General features: G+C 31.8%; 1 protein-coding gene across 1 annotated transcript in view; it reads left to right on the top strand.

Annotated features, from left to right (window-relative positions):
- The window catches only part of LOC145664075 (suppressor of lurcher protein 1-like), a 938,444-nt gene that overhangs the window by 866,736 nt on the left and 51,426 nt on the right, over positions 1-20,282 (top strand). The window contains exons 9-10 of the mRNA XM_081730414.1: positions 10,196-10,273; positions 15,790-15,976. Coding sequence (XP_081586540.1) covers positions 10,196-10,273; positions 15,790-15,976 — 265 coding nt within the window. The remainder of the gene's footprint in view (positions 1-10,195; positions 10,274-15,789; positions 15,977-20,282) is intronic.

A 20,282-nucleotide genomic window follows, 5' to 3' on the forward strand; every position in this document is an offset into this window, starting at 1 on the left:
GTGCCTGTGCATGGAAGTGCATCCGCCTTGACAGATTATGCCTTCCGAGGATATTGGTGCCTTTCTCTAATATTGTGACTGTTTGGGACCGTCGTGAAACAATGTAGCAAACCGTGCAAAGGAAAAGATACATTCGTAAAGAAATGTAAGCTAGAACATGGCTGGCCTTTCCCATCCGTACGCACTTTGTTTCAGATTGTGTTGTTTAAACAAACGTGGGCCGAAATGTCTCTTGTTCACACGAAACAACAAGAAAATTGAACAAGAAACGTACAAAACGATGTCCAGGAGTGGGCTTCAATCACAGGTAGATTGCGCTTTTGATCACCAATCCAAGATGATATGTCCTACACTCCGGAGTGAGGTGCCGAATTGCTGTTCAATAAGAGGTAGTCCTTTGTAGATTATGTAGTCTCCAAACGAGTGATGGTATCGCGGGTTGCAATTGTGGTTTTCACTGCTCCAAACGGAATCCCAATATCCTCGGAAGGCATAATCTGTCAAGGCGGATGCACTTCCGTGCACAGACACTGTTGCAGTTACTTGTCGCGTACCATTTATCGTGGGGTCTTGCCCTATTATTCTGCCCTTCGAATACACGTTTGTTTTGCCCGAGTCTTCTACACTTCGTCCCATCCATACCATCATACATATGTTTTTCGCGGTTACATAATTGGTTTTCCTTTTGCATTTTACCTTAATGGATATATCATACACCCCGCTTCTCATTTCAATACCTTACGTTATATCCAAGATGGCGGCTTTCAAGATGGCCGAGTCAGTGTTATAGCATATCAAATATCTTGATATCCTGGTGCTGCCCATCCTTTCCGTTTCCAACATAAACTGGTATCTTGCGACGTTTATCTTATATCATATTGTCGCGTGGTGAGTTATGTTGCGGAGCATATCTCCGGTGTTTCTGGATGGGGGCAGCTCTAATTTGTCATTTTTTCTTCTTTTCTACTATATGTTCTCTGTGTAAAGTTTGAGTCGGATCTGATGGTGCCTTGTTCTGTACGTTGCTTGTAAGTGACGAACGTACCCAACTTTAGCCAACTTGACAAAGTACTGGTAATAGTATATATCTACAGAAGTTTGATCCTTTGTATTCGACTGATTTAGCAACGCTGATGTCACCTATATGGTAGTGTGAACCGTGAATATGACGTAATTATCAGTGTCTTAGCTTGCAGATGTTTGTGTGTCGTGTTGATGCCAGTGAAAGCCCCAAAATTGAACCTTTTTTCCGAAGGGTATCTTGTGGCTCATTCACAAAACAACTGAATAGTGAAACAGTATCAAGAAAATGTCCAACCATTGCTGTGATCATTGCTAAAGATATCATTTGCCAAGGAAACACAAATATTGTCCTATAAAGAAACATTCGCCCTAGAAAGGGATCGTTTGAGATAACCAGTGAAAGTATTGTCTGAGGTGCATTGTGGAATTCGTCAATTAGTAGGCCAGGAACATCCACCACCCCAACGATGCAGCCAAAAGATTAAATCTGGCTAGTACACTGTCAGCTACACCATTTGTCGCCGTCTTGACTCGCAGTACATACATAAGGGCCAGGTTATGAACTTCCTTCTGCATCGCATTGGTGAACGTAAAACAACTTTCGCACGTAAGACAATTAGGGGGTCAAAATGGAAGAAAAGTTGGTATCATAGTACGTAGTCTACATTTATCTTACACGTAATGTTAACATTCGGTTAATTTCGTACCGAGATATCCCTGGGAAGGAACAACCTAGTTTTATCACTGGTACCTGGAAAGCTTCCCTTGGGACATCATAATTGCCGCGAAATATTGTTACGAGAGAAAGTTAGTGGTATGTTAGATGGGCCAAAATATAAAAGTGAATGTTGCCTACTTCCAGCAATCCATCTTGACTCCAATCCTACCAAAAAGTCATCACTTTCTTGTACAAAGCCATCAAGGACAAGGTGGGCATCCACATTGACAAAACATACTTGCGGATTTTATAAATACTTTCGGATTTTATCATGACAGTAAGTAGAAAACGGTTATCCGCGTAATTGCTTATAAACGACGTTCCTGTTAAAAGTTCTGATACTGTCCAACGGATTTCTGCTCATTTGGACTGTTAAAACGACGTTTAAACCATCACCCTCATTGTCTATGAAAATCCTGCAAGGAGAATTGGATGAAGTTCCTATGCATGTGCTCCAACGTAGTTTACAGTTGGAAAAATTGTGATGTCGGTCAATAGTCCATAATGATTGTGGTTCGACACATCTCAACCAGTAATGTCGCTATTACCTTTTACAGGGTAAATATAGTTTGACAATCGGTCAGATACAACCCGATCAGCCTTTTTATATAGACATTGTTTCTTAGATATGAAACAAATTACCGATTTAGTAAACTTAGTGAGATAAGCAAGTAATTTAAGAAGTTTGACTGCAAATAAAGGATTTAAGCTGGTTACTTGTTATAAACTAGGTATGAAAACACAACTCAATAATTTCCTACAATGCTTATTTGTAGTCTGTATAATCGACTTACATTTTAGTACACAAACGTAGAATATACTGATAAAAAATGGTAATATGTAACATTAAATTTGATTTTAAAAAATTCTAAAAGATTAAAGGAAATATTATAATTTTCTCAACGTTGCTAAGAGTTTTAAATGTATATGTATACTTTTAATCGTTCTGAACAAGTACCTTCTGTGTTCGATTCGAATGTGCTTCGGCTATTCAAATGAAATATGCACGATTGCCTGGGATTGAACTGTAATTCAAGTAACGTAATTGCTTTCAACACCACCTTTTAGCCTATAAGTCAAGGGTTATCATTCTCGAAGCGTTAACGTTTTACCACAGTCGTGTTTCGAATAACACACACACACATACACTCAACACACACACACACACACACACACACACACACACACACACACACACACGTACATACATACAAACAACATAGATATAAAACATTTAGAACAATTTATGTATATCTTGAAAGTAAATCTACTCAATATGAAAGCTTATTTCTTAAAAAAAAAACTATCATCTAATTCTTCAGAGTTATATTATTACAGAGCAGGCGCGCATTCAGAAGTTTTTGTTAGGAGGAGTCCAATATTACAAGACACTATGTCCGTATGGCAGAGTTTCTCAGCCTGGGGGTCGAGAGACGGTTTCATGGGGGTCGTGAAGATAAGTGAAAGAGATAAATATAATTAGGATCTAATACCTGAAAATATTTTTAAATATAATTTTGAATTTTGTTCCCGTAGGCATATTTTTTATTATTATACGTACTATTAAAAACAACAAAAAAGTGGGTCTACTAAACATTTTCCACATGAAACTAATGAGAATTACATGTTGAAATACCATGAAAATACAAATGCAACAAAACCTGTAAATTGAAATACAATTAAAATTGAAAACTAATGAGATACGTGAACATGATGTGATTTTATTAGTGCGGAAATGTCCGGTTCAATCTTCGTGGTGCACCTTATCAAGTCATTTAAAATACTCAATAACTTTATTAATAACTGTCCAAGTTTTTAACCAAAATTAGAAATCACTTTATTTTTTATCATATGACCGAAAATTAAGGGAGTTATGAAGTTGTAAAAGTTTCAAATGGCCTCCATTTTGAAACAATATGATCAGATCGGATTCGATATCTGTAATATGAATGAACTGACCAAACTTGGTTTTAATTCATTCGCTTTTAAGAAAGTTACTGTATCCACTATATATAAGAAATAGATTCTACTATTATAGAAATAGATGAATATCGTGAGATCTCCGCAATAGGTATATTAGCCTAAAGAATCCCACACAAGCTTATTACAGACCAGAAATTATAAGTGGGTTGCTGGCAAGAGGATGCGATAAAATGGGGGTCGTGATAGGAATTAGGTTGAGAACCCCTGCTGTATAATATTAAATCGGATTTATTCTACACCTGAAAAGACCCTAAATAATGGTTAAACATTTGCCACATGGATTCTCAGAAAAAATTATGAAACTAGATTGTTTTTGATAAAATAAGAAAGAGTACAGATGAAGTGTGAGATCAAATCTTCAGGCTATATCAATCATTTTTTCACCTAAACAACTATAGTTCATTAAAGAAGTGTACAGATATATATCGAGCTACGAAGTTTTAGGAGGGGGTCCAGATCCGGTGGATTCTCCATCCGTGTGCGTTTGCCCCTGTTACAGAGTAACGTGTACGATGAAACTGATTTCCCACTTGTCAATTATGGAACCTTCTATGCAGTAGCATCATTTCAGAGGGAGGAGACAAGTTTGTCCAGCGACACACTGTATTAGTATACAATTTATTTAAAAGAAAACAAATACTTCTCAAACTCAGGGGGGCAATTGCTTCCCCTCTCTCCATAAATGATGCCCCTGGCTCTGGAGGATAAGATTTCTCTATAAAGTCGTGAACGTTATGCCTCGTTGATAAAGCGCTCAGCTCTGCTGCAAGGTTCCTGGTTTGATTCCATGTCGTGCACGTTCGTTTTTTTTTTTTTTTTTTTTTTGAGTATAGTAAACAACATAGTGTTTGTATGCTTTTCCAATAACTTATATTCTCATCATTCAATTACACTGATCAGTCACAACACTATGACCACTTACTAATATCTGGTATGTCCACCTTTGGCTCGCAGGGGATGAGCAATGAGATCTTGGTAGGTGTATGGATATGTGCCGCACTACATATAGGCACAGAATTCACTTAACTCCTTCCAATTCTGCGGAGAGGGTCTATGCGCTCGGATCTAATGCTCAGTAAAGTCCCAAAGATGTTCATTTGGGTTAAGATCGGTAGAGTTTGGAGGCCATTGCAATAATTGAAATTCACCAGGGTGCTCCTTGAATCACTTCAACACATATTGGCCTTGTGACAAAGAGCGTTGTCCTGCTGAAAGATGCCATTCTTAGCTAAAACTTTGGCTGACATAACTATGATATGCAATCAACAATGACCTGCCGATAGCTATGAGCCATCTTAGTGGTCTCCACATGTACTACTGGGCCCGTAGATGACCATGTGAATGTTCCTGAATTCATAATGCAGCCTGTACCGACCTGTCGTCACCCTGCTGTGCACATCTCGGGCAACTGTTCCTCTGGAAGGCGACGGATTCTGGCCCAGCCATTGATGTGATGAAGGCAATATGTGATTCGTCGGACCATGTAACGTTGTGCCATTCTTGCTCTGAAGTCCAATAATAATGGGTAGATATACCCATTCCAGTCATTATATTGTGCGGTTAACATTGGTACACGTGTGAGACATTGGCTGTGGAGGCCCATATCTAACAGTGCACAGTAAATTGTTAACAACTTGTGTTTGTCCACTATTAAAATCTGTCAAATCATACTGTTTATTGTGCCTCAGTTTGCATCATATGCTGTTGTACCAATTTCGACAGTCTAAAGGCCATTTTCAGTTATGTAACCGTTCCATTACATGTAGTTTCGTGCTGGTTTCAAAGTCCTTTTTCCACTTTTGGAAGACACTAACCACGGTACCTAGTAAATGTCCAACAAGACATGCTGTTTTCGAGATGCTTGTTTCCAACCGTCTGGCCGTTACAATATGGTTCCTATCAAACTCTGATGTATCACCGACCTTTCCCTTTTTACGCACAAGCATCACATTAACTAGTCGAGTTAAATCCCTGTAACCGTCTGGCGCAGCAGTTCTGCTGCACCTCGTGCCTCTTATGTAAGGCCAATGATTTATTTTTAAAAGTAGTGAGTTGTCACAGTGTTTTTCAGTGTAATTCTACTATTTTTCACTTGCAATTTCATCTTCTTCAGCCTCTAGGACAATGGTGAAATAATTTCCCTTCATTTTCTCCCTGAACTCCTTTCATCACTGGATAACTATACACATTTCTTTATCATTCACATTGCTCGTGCGACAGGAAATTACTGAAACACAAGCATTCTGTATGGGAGGGAACTGCAAGTAAATAGTTGAGCCGATTTGAACGAATTCATTTTGTGGCTTTCATGCAAACCTAGTCCGTTCTATAAGAGACATGTCTGCACTAGTATTTTGCCAAGATTTATGATAACCTATGGCAGATAGTGAAACAATAATAATAATAATAATAATAATAATAATAATAATAATAATAATAATAATAATAATAATAATAATAATAATAATAATAATTACAAACAGTTAATGTCATGTTCGTTACAGCATCAACTGTATGATTATCATGTTTCATTGAAAGATCTCAACTATCAATTTATATAGACATTTGTCGATATATTCTACTTACTCTGGAATCTCTACTTCAATTTTAATTGAATCTTAGTGTGTATAGATAAAGAATTAGGTATTAAAACCTAATTAATTGCATCTCCATTATGTGCCAGTGGCACCTCTAACATGATCTTGTGCGAACATCAGTTCTATTAGCTCAGATCCAAATATTGACTTAAAACTACATTCTTCTAAATTACTAAAGCAAAGGAATGTAATAGGGGATGAGAACTGATGTCTTATGCAATACTTCAATAAATAAGAGGTTAGTTTGAATATAAATTAAATTCAAAAAGTTAAGTTCATTTTAACGAAACAAACACTAGTTAGGTAGAAGGTAAAAGAGGGAGAAAGATAGATTAACTAAAATGATAGAAATGAGCACTAGCCTCAAATATTCCTGGTCATCATCGATGTTGCAGTCGTCCAGGATGACGAATGGATTCTTCTCTATGTCTTCTCACTTTCTGGCTGGAAATTAATGAAATCAAATGAAGTTACGTCTGGATAGGAATCCCGTCAAAACTGCCATGGGCAATGAATGAAATTGCCAAGTGAGTCGTTCTCAATCTTAAGATAATGAGTTGAACACTTGTTGTAAATTGCTTCTGCTGTGATGAACCTCTTCTCCTATAGTTTAGGTATCTGGAACGAATTCTTCTCCAGTTTGATAGTAGTTTCTTCCTCAATGTTTCTCCCTTGTAAAACTTGCCACAACTACCCCGTTGAGACGAGTCTCCTGTAGTTTTGTTCAAATAGGACATTGAGACTAGCGTTCATTCAACTAAGAAACTCTTGCAAAGCAGAGAAGAATGTGATGTGGAAAGAAATGACACTACTCTTACCTTTACTGGTTAATTTACAAAGACGAAGTGAATACAAAAGGTTACACAAGTTCGTCTGAGAATGTACACTCAAGATTAAATGTTTTGTATAAGCTGAATTAATATTTTCAATGAATTTAAAGCAACTTGATTTTTAAAATGAATTAAACTGTCCAAATGTTTCCCTTTCAATTCTCAACACAATATAGGAGTAGCATACGTGGTTTCATGTTGCTGCACATTAGAATTGTTTAGAATTAACCATAGAGTTACTCTGAATATATCTAAGATTTTATTTAGATTGGTGTAGTGGTTACATAGATAATTGAGCACATCGACAGATATTTTCATATATAGACATTTCCAATAATATTTTGCAAATAACATTTTGCATATTGTTTATATTTATTTATAAAAACTAATATATTCGAACAACAAACGAACACATTTCTTTGCTTGATTCTTTAGCTTAAAACAGGATGTTGAAAAAATTCTGCACTAATGAAATTTAAAGTTTCAGCGTGGTAAAATAAAATGAAATTTTTTCTCAGTACTTTACGGTACATACATATTGTTTTCTTGCCTATTGCTATTAAAAATTTTAGAAAATTTTTCCTAATACTAAACTCGATAACAGTCAGGCAATTGTTAAGCTGTTTCCAAGTAACTCATTAAGACTTTCAAATATTTCTGGGATCTCAATATTTGAACTGGTAATACGGTGTATGTTTAGAGTACTTGGTAGAAATAATGAATATTTTTTTCTGACTTTTTTTATTTCTGTTAATTTAGTAAATTACATAATAAATAGTAAGAGCTCTGAGACACAAATAACTTCATACACACAACATGGCAGGAAGCCATAATAATTTTTTACATTGTAGTCAATTGCATTTACTAACTACTACTCTTTTATTATAGTTTATTATAATACCAATTAAAAAAGCTGCAGTATACCAGAGTCACCTAAGAAATATGTCCTTAATTTTATTCTGCCATAACAGTATTATGTGCAAGTTTATAATTCGTTTTTCTTTGCATTACAGTAATAACATATTAATGTAATACTACTACTAGTAATAATACAGACTTATTTAGCAAATACGTATTTACACTAAATCACTGAGATCTTCCATAGCATGCAGGATAAAAGTAAAAGATTAAGACCTTCTATGATATAATGGACAAGGTAAATTAAGCAACTAAATTTGTTCTATGAAATGAAGGACAAAGTAAATTATTAAAACGACTTAGGTTGTCTATGGTATGAAGGAGTAAGTAAATAACTAAGGTTGACAATTGTATGAAGAACAAAGTAAATTAAACGACTGAGAATGGTATATGATATGATATGATATGATATGATATGATATGATATGATATGATATGAAGTAAATTAAATGAATAGAATTATGTATGATAAGAACAGAAAAACGTATTGGACCTCTAAGACAACCTATGGTATCACCATCCTAGGTATTCTGTCATTATTGGCATGTCACTTTCTGTAACTGAGAAGCTTCTAGGCTCCATGGTCTTCCGCTAACCTCTTCGTCTTCACGTACAATTTCTCTGTTTTGATATCGTACACTAATTGTAGTGTCTTCGCTCTCTCCCTCTCGTTCCTTTTATCATACCCTCTAAAACGTCCATCATGATGCAGTTCCTTTTTAGCGGACGTCCCAACCAGATCCTCTTCCTCTTCTTAATAATGTCTAAATTTGTTCTTTCTTCCCCACCATTTCTAAGACCCTCTCATTCGTTTTCCGCTCGACCCAGCTAATTCTCTTCATTTCTCTCCGCACCTACAATTCGAAAACTTCCAGTCATCTTTCCTCATTTTTGCGTAATGTCCATGTTACTGACCCATACAGTACAATACTCCACACGAAACATTATATGAGTCTTTTTCTCAACTCTTTATTCAAGGTCCCACAAAACACACTTCTTTCCTTCTAAAGGCTTCTTTCACCATTCCTATCCTTGCTTTTATTTCACATTCACACTTCAAATCATTACTAATATCATCACTAATGTTATAAAGGACAAAATAAATTGACAAAGATCGTCTTAGATATGAAGAACGAAGTTAACTAAACAACTAAGATTTCATCTGCAGCGTAAATAAACGAGTAAGATCGTCTGTAGTATGAAAAACAAAGTTAATTAAATGACCAAGATGTCTCTAGTATGAAGGATTTAGTAAATCAAACTACTTAGGTTACGTATGGTATGAACAATAAAGTAAGCTAAACGACTAAAGATAGTTTATGGCATGGACAAAGCAAAGAATGACTGAAATAGTCTACGAGATGAAGGACAAAGTAAATTAGACAACAACGATTGTCTATGATTACGATGGAGAAAGTGAAAATGACTATCTTCTGTGATATGAAGGACAAATTAAACGGATAAGGTCTCTATGTTATAAAAGTAAATTCAATGAATAAATAGTCTATGGTATCAAGAAAAAGTAAAAAAAAAAAAAAAAAAAAAAAAAATTGAAGTTGATTATCGTATAAAGGACAAAATTATTTAAACTACCAATAATGTCTATGATATGAAGAACAAAGTAAGAAACAGGCAAAGTAGTTTGTTAAACTGAAGAACAAAATAAATTAAACAATTAAGTTCGTGTGTGAAATGATGGACAAAATAAATAAAATGACTAAGGTTTGTAAATCATAAAAAATAAAGCAGATTAAAATACCAAGGTCATCTATGATACATTGGACGAATAAACTAGGATCATCCACATGAAGGACAAGAACAAACAAGAAATGTTGTTTTAATAATGAACATTTTAAAATGATGTTCAAGAAATTTGTAGTTGTACAAATACTTAATAGCTTTAGCTCATTGCTATATACAAACACATTGTCTTTATCATTATTATTATTGTTACTATTATAATTTGGCATTTTTGAAACTTTAATTGAAAGAAATAATAAAGTATTTTTCTAAAAAAATAAACAATTAAATAAGCTGAAATAAATATGTATATATCCTTCTTTTTAAATATTCTTTTATATTTTTGAAAAAAAAAATTAAATATGTTTTTTCTTCATATCTTTCAGAACCTGATCGTATTAACTACATGGACTTACCTCATCAAAAGTACTTACTCGAAATCGGTGCCGCTGCAAGCACAACAAGTAAGAATCTTTAATTGTTTCCCTCAAAACTCACTTTTTCACTATTCTAAGATTTCCTGTAGAACTTGTGCTATAGATTTCATATATATATAAACATTTGAGATAAAATTCTGTTTACTTGTGAAACAATGAAAAAATACGCAATTCGTAGTAATAGCTATTACCTTCTAAGAACGCGAGGAAACTTCTTCTGTTAACTAAAATTATGGTGAACAAGTTACTTTACGTACCTGTGTATAAAATTATAACTAATAATTATATTTATATGTATAGAATATCTTCTTATTTTAACTGCAGTAGTGTGTGATTGGAGCAGTGGAAAATTTTTTGATTCATAAAAACATACTCCACTTTTCCTACATCGTTGCTTAGCCATAAAATTTATTTGTAATAAATATTGTCTGAAGAAAAAAGTTTCATGAAATGAAAGTCTAACGATTCTTCATTTTTGCAAAAATGTTTTAAAACCTTCAATGTATTCTTCCCTCAGAATTTACCTTTGATCTCACAAAATCATATTTCGTCAGTGTAAGACGAAGTTTTCTCATAGTTTTAAACACAATAAAATCAAAGCATTTCTTCTTATTTTTCTGTTACAAAAATAATCTTCATGAAAAAAATTATGTAGTTATTTCATTGCATAGACAAGCCTGTATGTGAAAAAATTGTGCAACTTTCTGTTTTTGAAATAATTTGTGCATTCAAAAAGGCTTCTTTTGGCTTTCTTGTTACATTTTAAACAATGGGATGGGATATGTATACTCTACGAACTCGATTTATGTTCCCTGCACTTTACACACAGACACACAGACAGACAGAGAGCGAGAGGGGGAGAGAGGAACACTGTAAATTTTTACTTGCCAACTCGAAATATTAGAAAATTTTCCGGTTCCCGAAAACTAATTGGAAAATTATAATTTGTTGCTGTCTAAGTTTCCTCTACAAGGATTCAATTTTATAACTCAATGTGCAGTTACATATAGTGGAAAAGTTTCCACCTAACATCACTATAATGTAATATTCAAAATTGTTCGGCTATGAAAAAAGTTTTTCCACTTGTTTTTCCTTTGTAATGAAAATTTTCTGATCCATGAAAATTCCTTTCACTTGTTTCTACAGAGCAATAAAACTCCGATTCATGAAAAATGTAACTATCTGAAAACCGACCGTTTCAAGTTTTATTTGTTTTGGTTTACATTGTGATTATTGATTGTTTTATTTTATTCTAAATAATTGTTCATTTCATTTTAAGCTTATTGTTACTAATTTTAAAATGTTATTATCAATTTTCAACTCAAATTTTATTAAAACGAATCTTTGAATTATAGTTTTCTGGGATACTAAATGAATCACTGAGCGGAAAGTGCTTTAAATTCTGTATACATTCATTTTTATCTTTTTCTAATTATTGATCGATTGAAAGGTATACACTGAATGTCTACGTAAACAGAGAAATCTAATAAATGTAAGAAACGAATTCATTTGACGTTTTTAAAACAATTTCAGGTGTTGTCTAAGTTAGATACCATAAAGTATTGACAATCATATTCTTTTGTGCGGTAAATTAATATATATGGTAAGATGTGTTCAAACAATATCATTGAGATGTGTTATAATATGAATTGCTAAGAGCCTAGCCCCGCCTACTTCCGTATCCCAGTTGATTCCCAATGTAAAATTATTAAGTTTGATTTTGTATGTAATAATTATTTTATTAAATAATATGGATTTTTCGGAATTTAGAAAGCTAATATTACAGCCTATGTACTAACACGAGATGGATGTTACTGATGTTTTATATGTAGTCTTAGCCATTGTTTATAAAGCTTCGCAGTCATGTGGAAATACGTCGTTGCCTTGAAATAATATATGTACTGGCTGTAGGAAGTAAACTGGTGAGATAACTGGTGTATCCTACAATCCGGATAGTTTAAAAGCAGACAGCTGTAATATGGCTCTTCTATCCTGGTAATTGAAATAAGCATTAAAATTTTGGAACTGAGATTTGGAATCTGTATTATTATTGTTATGATTGTTAAATGCTGTGAATCTACTTCCACGCATGATATCCGGACCTGCTCGACTGGTTATAGTTGGAATGGAAGTCCGAAATGCAAATTATATAAAGTTAAGGTTTTCGTATGGCAACGAATGGTTATTACTATAGAAAGAAAATGGGTAGTACTAGTGAGTGTTATAGAAAATAATTTAGCAGTCACAAAAATTGTTTTACTCTGTGCTTCAAAATGATGAAAATATTCCGAGTCATAAATATGTTTTCCAATTTTTCCGTACATGATTTCCGAAATTTTTTTTGATTCATGAAAAATTGTTTCACTTGTTCCTACATAGTACTGGAAATTTTCCGAGCCATGAAAATTTTCAGATTCTTTAAACAATCTCTCAATTTTTAACATTTCTATACATGAATTCAATCAATTTTATGGTTAATGAGGAATTGTTACTTTATCACTGATATTTGTTTACAACGAAAAATTTTCCATCTTACATCACTAGATTGGATTATGTTGCAGAAGATATAATATGAATATTTATAATACAGTTAACTTATACTTAATATACAAAAAATATGGTATGTCTCCATATCATGCTAAAATAAAATATCATAGTAAAATTTCTATTAAACGATCACCCAAAATTTTAACCAAAATTGATCGTCTAGAGAGGCATCTTCTTAAAGATGATTTACTAAATAGTATCAAATTGGAATATAATGCACAAGTAAAGTAGAAGGGGTATTGAATTATTGCATCTGTCGTATTTCTTCTCACCTCTGTTTCAGAATAAGAAGAAAAAGAGGACAATCATATACAAATAGTACTTCTGATGAACATTCCTAGTTACACCTGCAGTCTTTTGACGAACATTATTTAATGTAAATTAGGGCAATTCTTTACCCTTTTTGTTTTATTTCTTGTTTTTTACATTGTCTTAAAAATGATGTCTGACGCTTGCTGGAAATTAGACATATAAGTTATATCCATCTACGAATAATAAAGTACCTGAAGTAAGTGATAATTAGAAGTTTAATTCCAAGGTCATATAAAAAACAATAATTTAGGAATATACGTCCAGTCAACAGCAAAAATATATGTCCATTTTATTTATTGATTTCTGTAACTTCTAAGTGACTGAATGAATTTGAGATTACGATAAACTACTTTTTGACATGAAAGAAAACTGCATTGAAATTAGTCCATTGACAATGGAAGAGAAATGTGACAAAGAAAAATGATTAACCTTCTTCTTCTTCTTTATTATTTTGTGAAGGCAATGTCCACTTTTCTTGTGCGGAAAGCAAACTCTAATATGTAAAAAGTACATAACTCATAATCAAGGCTCAGAAAAAGGATGTGGTAATAAGCTTCTTACTCAAAAACTCTTTCCAGTGTGCCTTTGTATTCATTCTGAACTAGAAAGTAAATAATAATATACATGGTGTTTCAAAAAGAATGACCTGATTTTAAAAGTCCATATGTATTGATAAAAACATTCAACAAAAATGGGATAAATAGCAAAACGCTCACTAAATCTTGAAGTTTTGGCTGTGCTATTACAAATGTTCTGTGTGCCCACCAGCAGCAGCACCACTGTTTCCACTATTTCATCGGAAATGCGAGGCCGACCTGGACTGTTACCTTTGCACAAACATCTTGTCCCTTCAAACTGGCGATACTAACGACGAATATTTTTAGGTGCAGGCGGATCAATGCCAAACGCCGACGAAAAGCACGTTGGAACGAAATCACTGACTCAGTCTTTGGAAAAAAAAAAAAAAACTGCACACAAAATGCCTTCTGTTGAGCGGACGCGAACTTACTTCTGACTGACTGTAAACTGAGAACACGCATTGACTGACATCTAACGGCGATTTTCGAAAACTTTAGACCACACCCACTCAAACAACACTCATTTTCTTGCCGGCACGTTCCATGTTCCGTAATTATTACTATACAAAATCATGTCATTCCTTTTGAAACCCGGTTTATAATGCGTCTATATAGGCTTTGCTAGTGGTTTTATAAATAGTGTAAAATACTAAAAAGTAATGAACAATTTTCAATTTGTTCACCTGTTAATGTCTCACGAAAGCTTCTTTAATGTAAGCCATATTGAAGTTTTGATTTAATATTCTAATTCAACGTTAGTTTTGTTCTAAAACAATAAAAAAGAAAGTATTGCATGCAGTCACTTTATAGTTAATAATTAAAGTTGGGTTTTAAAAAATTCAAATAAAGAATTCATGTAAACAAACTGAAAAATGTATGAGACTTACATATTAATGTATAAAATTTAACATTTAAGACTCTTATGTCAAAGTTTTTTTGGAGTTTCAAGTATTATACTGTAGAAAGTATTTTTGAATGTTTCAAATGAAATTTCACATTCAAAATTCTGCCTTGTTTCCATCTCTGTGTAAATTTCACTAAATCAAGGCCTACATACAATAAAAACATTCAATTCTTGTTACAGTGAAAATACGTAATAAAACTTGCATGCTTTTTTTATGTATCTATAAGTCTTTTAGTCGATGAAAGGTAAAAAAAAAAACAATTCATTTATTATCAATCTTATGTTATATGCATACCATTTATTTAATAAATCAAAATTACCATACATAGTATTTGGGATCTAGATAATAATATTCAAAAATTATATTAACTAAAATTACATAAACTTAAGTTACCAACAAAAAAATGGCTACATATTAGGACTATTATTGTACAAATGCGCTTTTCATTACCTATACAGTAGTTTTAACTTTTGTTCAAATCTCTTCTTGTTTTTACTTTTACTGACAATACTTTTATTATTTTTATTTATTTATTATTTACTTATTTATTTCTTCATTATATATATATATATATATATATATATATATATATATATATGTTTTAATTTCGATAGCACTAGGAAAAATTATTGTTCATCAGGAGCCTAATTGTAGCAGTAAATACCCTAATAAAAATATTTTTTTTTTTCACTAGTGAAAAATTGATTTCTTTCCTTCGTTCGCATTCATTAGAATTAAGATGAAGATTGCTGCTTCACATATGCAAATAAAATGGACTGGCAAGGTGATGATGTATGCTACTTTACATCTTGTAAATTAGCATTTATTCATACATCCTCTTTTTGTTTAGTAAATAATATACTTCCTACCACATTGCATGGAAGTAGAATACCATACTTTATTATAAGATATTTTGGGTATAAAACCAATAAATATATATAAATAGTATACAATAATTATCCTGTAAAATTATAGAGTATATTCAAATAAAAGGGTAATAATCTTGTAAAAGACTATCTGATGTTAACGTAACTTTTAGTCATGACATATTATATATATACCCAAGTTTCAATTTATGACCTTTGTAGTGAAACTAGTTCATTTAAATTTTTATGAAGATTTTTCAATTTAATATGTTGTTTAAAACATCATAGTTATTATTTTATAAATATTCATAACACAACTTGTTCTTTTTTTTCAGCTTTCACCTGCAACCATATATTTAAAAGTGATCTAGCTAAAAAAGGAATAGTTTCTTCCCCAAGCCATCCAAATCCTTACCCAGCCGGAACGCACTGCCAATATGAGTTTGAAGGAAGAGGAAAAGAGAGAATTCAAATTGTATTCATAGATTTTAATCTTTATCATCCAAACAACAATCCGAGAGAGTAAGTAATCATGGAAAAGATTAGTTTAAATTAATATTTAAAATATGAGAAACCTTTTAATATTTTTATGTTAAGTTTTGGTAAATGTTAACTTGTTTCTTCCAATTTTATCAAAATTTTTATAATTCTTGGATTTTATGATCAAATTAACGGATCATTTTGTCTGAGATATCTAGGTAAGGAAATTTCGTTTTAGAAGGATTAGATAAAAGTTAGACAAGGATTAAATAAAATTAGAATGGATTTGGTTTGGATAAAGATACTAAGCATTAGCTTAAAAAAAAATATGAGATACTACCACTTTTACTTATCCGTAGACCTGAAGAGTTCTAGTTTTACTTTAACAAAGTACATTCTGAAGTGTTCCCATGGAATTAGTGTAAAATTGATTAAATAAAAAGCTCTTCATGGCTCAATGTGTATGTACTAATTTTAGCGGTTATACAGGTAATTTGCATATTTATGAGCCTTCGTATATCCGGGATTCAATCATAAAGTATTATAACGCTCGGACACAAAATTACTTTTAGTTTCTTTACATATAGCTGAACATAAATGTGGGCATATGCAAAACAAATTGGATCAAATATTGCTTCTCTGACATGTGTTTCAAACCCCGGCCGCCATCTTGGATCCGCCATATTGGATTCAACTTTCGATTTTTCAAATGGGAATAGATGCAAGTGATGCGTCAAGGGATATATTTGATTCAATATTCGTGAAGTGCCTAATATTTAACATGCAATAACTTGCAAACGGTACAAGATACGATAAAACTCACTACACTAGTGAATTTAGGAGAAAATCGTACATGAATTTTATGTATCACTTTGCACCTATTCCCACTTGAAAGGCCGAAAGTTGAATCTAATGTGGTGGATCCAACATGGCGGCCGGGATGTGTAACATGTGTCAGAGAAGCAATACTTGACCCAATTTGTTTTGGATATGCTCACATTTATGTCCAGTTACATGTAAAGAAACTAAAAGTAATTTTGTGTCCGAGCGTTATAGTAGTTTATGATTGAATTCCGGATATGTATGAAGGTTCATAAATATGCAAATTACCGCTATAGACCGCTAAAATTAGTACAATACACATTGGACCGCGGAGAACTTCAAATTTGAATCAATTATACGCGAATTCCACAGGAAATTTTGCAAAGTGAACTGAATTAAAAGCTACTATGACTAAACCTATATTAGAATTTAATGTAGTAGATATAGCAATAGAAAATTTTAGCAATTTTCAATTAACTTCTCGGTAGAGTATTAAAAAATTAAAGAAATATTTATCTAGTAAATAGTTGTTCAGATATATGAAAGGAAGTTCTGGATATATTGATCATTCGATATTTGTTATATATTATTACCTAAAATAAAAAAGAAAGAAACAACAAGGCAAAATTGAACAACTAACCACATTTTAAATATAAATCCGATAGGGATTAAAAACAATATTAACAATAAATATTGAAATTGATTGATAGAGCTTATAAAAGACATTATTTTCTTATATTATCTCAGGGATATTAATAAAAGTTAAAATTAGCAATGGAACATCGTGTATTTATACGTAGACTGTTGTTTCTTTATTTCATTTTAACAGAAGTATATTTATTCTCAACTTACAATTTCATAAACACCATGCTAGTTACAATAGTCTTTTCTGTAGAACTTTGCAGTGCAGATACATTTGCTTCCCTGGAGAGAAAACTACATTATTTCATCAAATGTAAACATTTTTTTGTTTTTTTTTTTTTTCTTCAGTGTGGTTTTAAGATGCCAATGTTGATAATTTTTTTATTAATTATTTTTAAAAGTTATCATTAATGTATGTAGTTAATTTATAATTTGTCAATTTTGTTTCAAATTTTAAAACCATGCCCTTTACTCACTTATGCAAAAATAATAGTACATTAAAATTTTAAGTATTATTGTTAATCTACATTGTAAAATGGTGTAGTAAAGCTTTATAATATACAGAGATATGAATAAAATGAAAGAGCAGGAACTTACTCTGCTCTTTCCTAAGATACTCTTGAATAAACTATGGTTTTACTGTCCTTGGTTTACAATAAAGAATTCTGAGGTTTGAATAAGTTCTTCTAATACTCTCTCCTTAGTTTCGCCAAGTGGGTGCCGGGGTGGTATCTTTAAATAAAGCCCCTAACCGATTTCCCTCCACTTTCTCTCCTATTGTTGTTATTCGTTTGTTTTGATTGTTATTTATTCCATTTTCCCAATGGGTACTCACGTTTCGGTATTTACAAGATAAATCACAACATCTAGTATTCTATTTTTTAAACATGTTTTAAACATTTTTAACAATGATTTCCAAACTGTAGATTTCTCTGAGAGGTGTGAAAGATTATCCAGGAAACACAGAATAGTGAAATAAAATGACTTATGAAATTATCTTTAAATTGTTAAGCGATCAGACTTTTTTTTTCCCTACGATTTCCTAAACTTTATGTTAAAACTGAAACTAAACGCTGAGATCTTTTCTTATAACTTTAAACGTGTTTAGCAATATTGGATCAAAGGAATGATACAGAAAAATATTAAAGTAATAATGATCACAATCAAATCTCTAAAACAGTTGAGAATAATTTGAATATAAACTGAAAATACTCAATCGTCTTGTATTTTGAGTAAACTCAAGTTATATAAACGCTTTTTTAAAAATATATTTTGAAAAACATGAGATAATAGCATCAAACTCCAAGTTATTTAAAGAAATAATTCTAGAAAATCACACTCACTTGTAAAATAATGTATTGTTATTATTATAGCTTACATAACTGAAGAAGAACTTGCTCGACATATTGTTTCCACAGGTTTAATATTCCATCCAGTAATTAAATAGATTATATTAATTGTTAAAATTCTCATTAGATGACTTTTTCTTTTCACGGCACAAACGTGTAACCTCGAAATTAACTCCAGAGAAAAAAATCAATAGTTGCTAAGCATCCATTAAAAATCAATGGGCCCTTGAGCCATGAGGCATCCATGTAGTCGGTGCTTATGATTGACCCCATGTAAATTGAGCTCACATCTGTATCTGGGAGTTTATAAAATAAATGAATAAATAAATAATATGCATAACTGCACGATAATAATTGAGAGTATACCATTCATATTAGCTGAAGATACATGTATTTTAGTTATATTTTATTTATATATTAGTTATATTTATATATTAGTTTTATTTATATATCTTATTTATATATTAGTTATATTTATATATTTATGTTATATTTTAGTTACATTATGATGACTCTCCTACTTCTACACACCTTTTCTTGTTTCGTTTAAATTTGATATTTTTTATCTTTTTTAAACATGTTATTTGTCTCATAGTTAAATTTGATGACAAAATATATCCGTAACTAGTGACAATGCATCTAAGATAATGACAGTGTTCGAGAAATTGCAAAAGATTGAAAACGAAACAAAACAAAGAAAAACATAACACAAAAAAGAAATGCTGAGCTCAGGAAACTATTCTCTGGAAAGTAAACAATAGAATTGAATTTCAAATTAATGAATTTGTTCAATATATTAGCTCAACATTCTCTAGGAAAAGTCTTTAAAAGTAATATTTGGTTGATTACACTTAAAATAAACAATTTACTTGGATCGCTCAGTTGTATAATTCAAACAATGTTTTTATTTGAATTTTTAATTCATCCAATTTTACAAGTCCAAAACTACTCTAAAATTAATATTATGATCATTGTTAATTAAGTGTTATGATTTATGTGTTTTCTTTTTCTTCTCTTTACTTATTTTGAAATACATATTTCTGAATGAAAAAAGTACAATCCTTCTCTTTGTTGTTCCTCTATTTTTATATCTTTCTTGGAATAAGATTCAATCAGTAATATTATGATATTTTTGACTTTGAAATTTATCAAAAGAACAGAATGTAAAATCTATCCTATATGTTTCTGTTACGTAAGAATACTTATTAAATTTATAATTCAATTAATACCTAACTTAATTTTTACATTTAAAGAACTCATTTCTGTACGTTGTGATTGTTTCTGATGATCGTTTCGTAAGTGCTCTACTAGCTTACTCAGTGATTCGTAAAAACAGTAATCTCTCAATACATATATTTATACAAGAAACAAAGCGATGTGAAAATACTATATATGCTGAAAGTTTAATGTGTTATATACTCCTGAGTAAACCAGTAGTGTAACTAATGAAACAATTATCAGAAACAGCATAGTAAAGGGCGGAACAATCATAAGAAACAGTAGAGTAAGTAGCAAAACAATCGTCAGAAACAGTA

This window comes from Thermobia domestica, chromosome 11 (assembly GCF_964235325.1).
Source record: "Thermobia domestica chromosome 11, izTheDome1.hap1.1, whole genome shotgun sequence".
NCBI classification, from domain to species: domain Eukaryota; kingdom Metazoa; phylum Arthropoda; class Insecta; order Zygentoma; family Lepismatidae; genus Thermobia; species Thermobia domestica.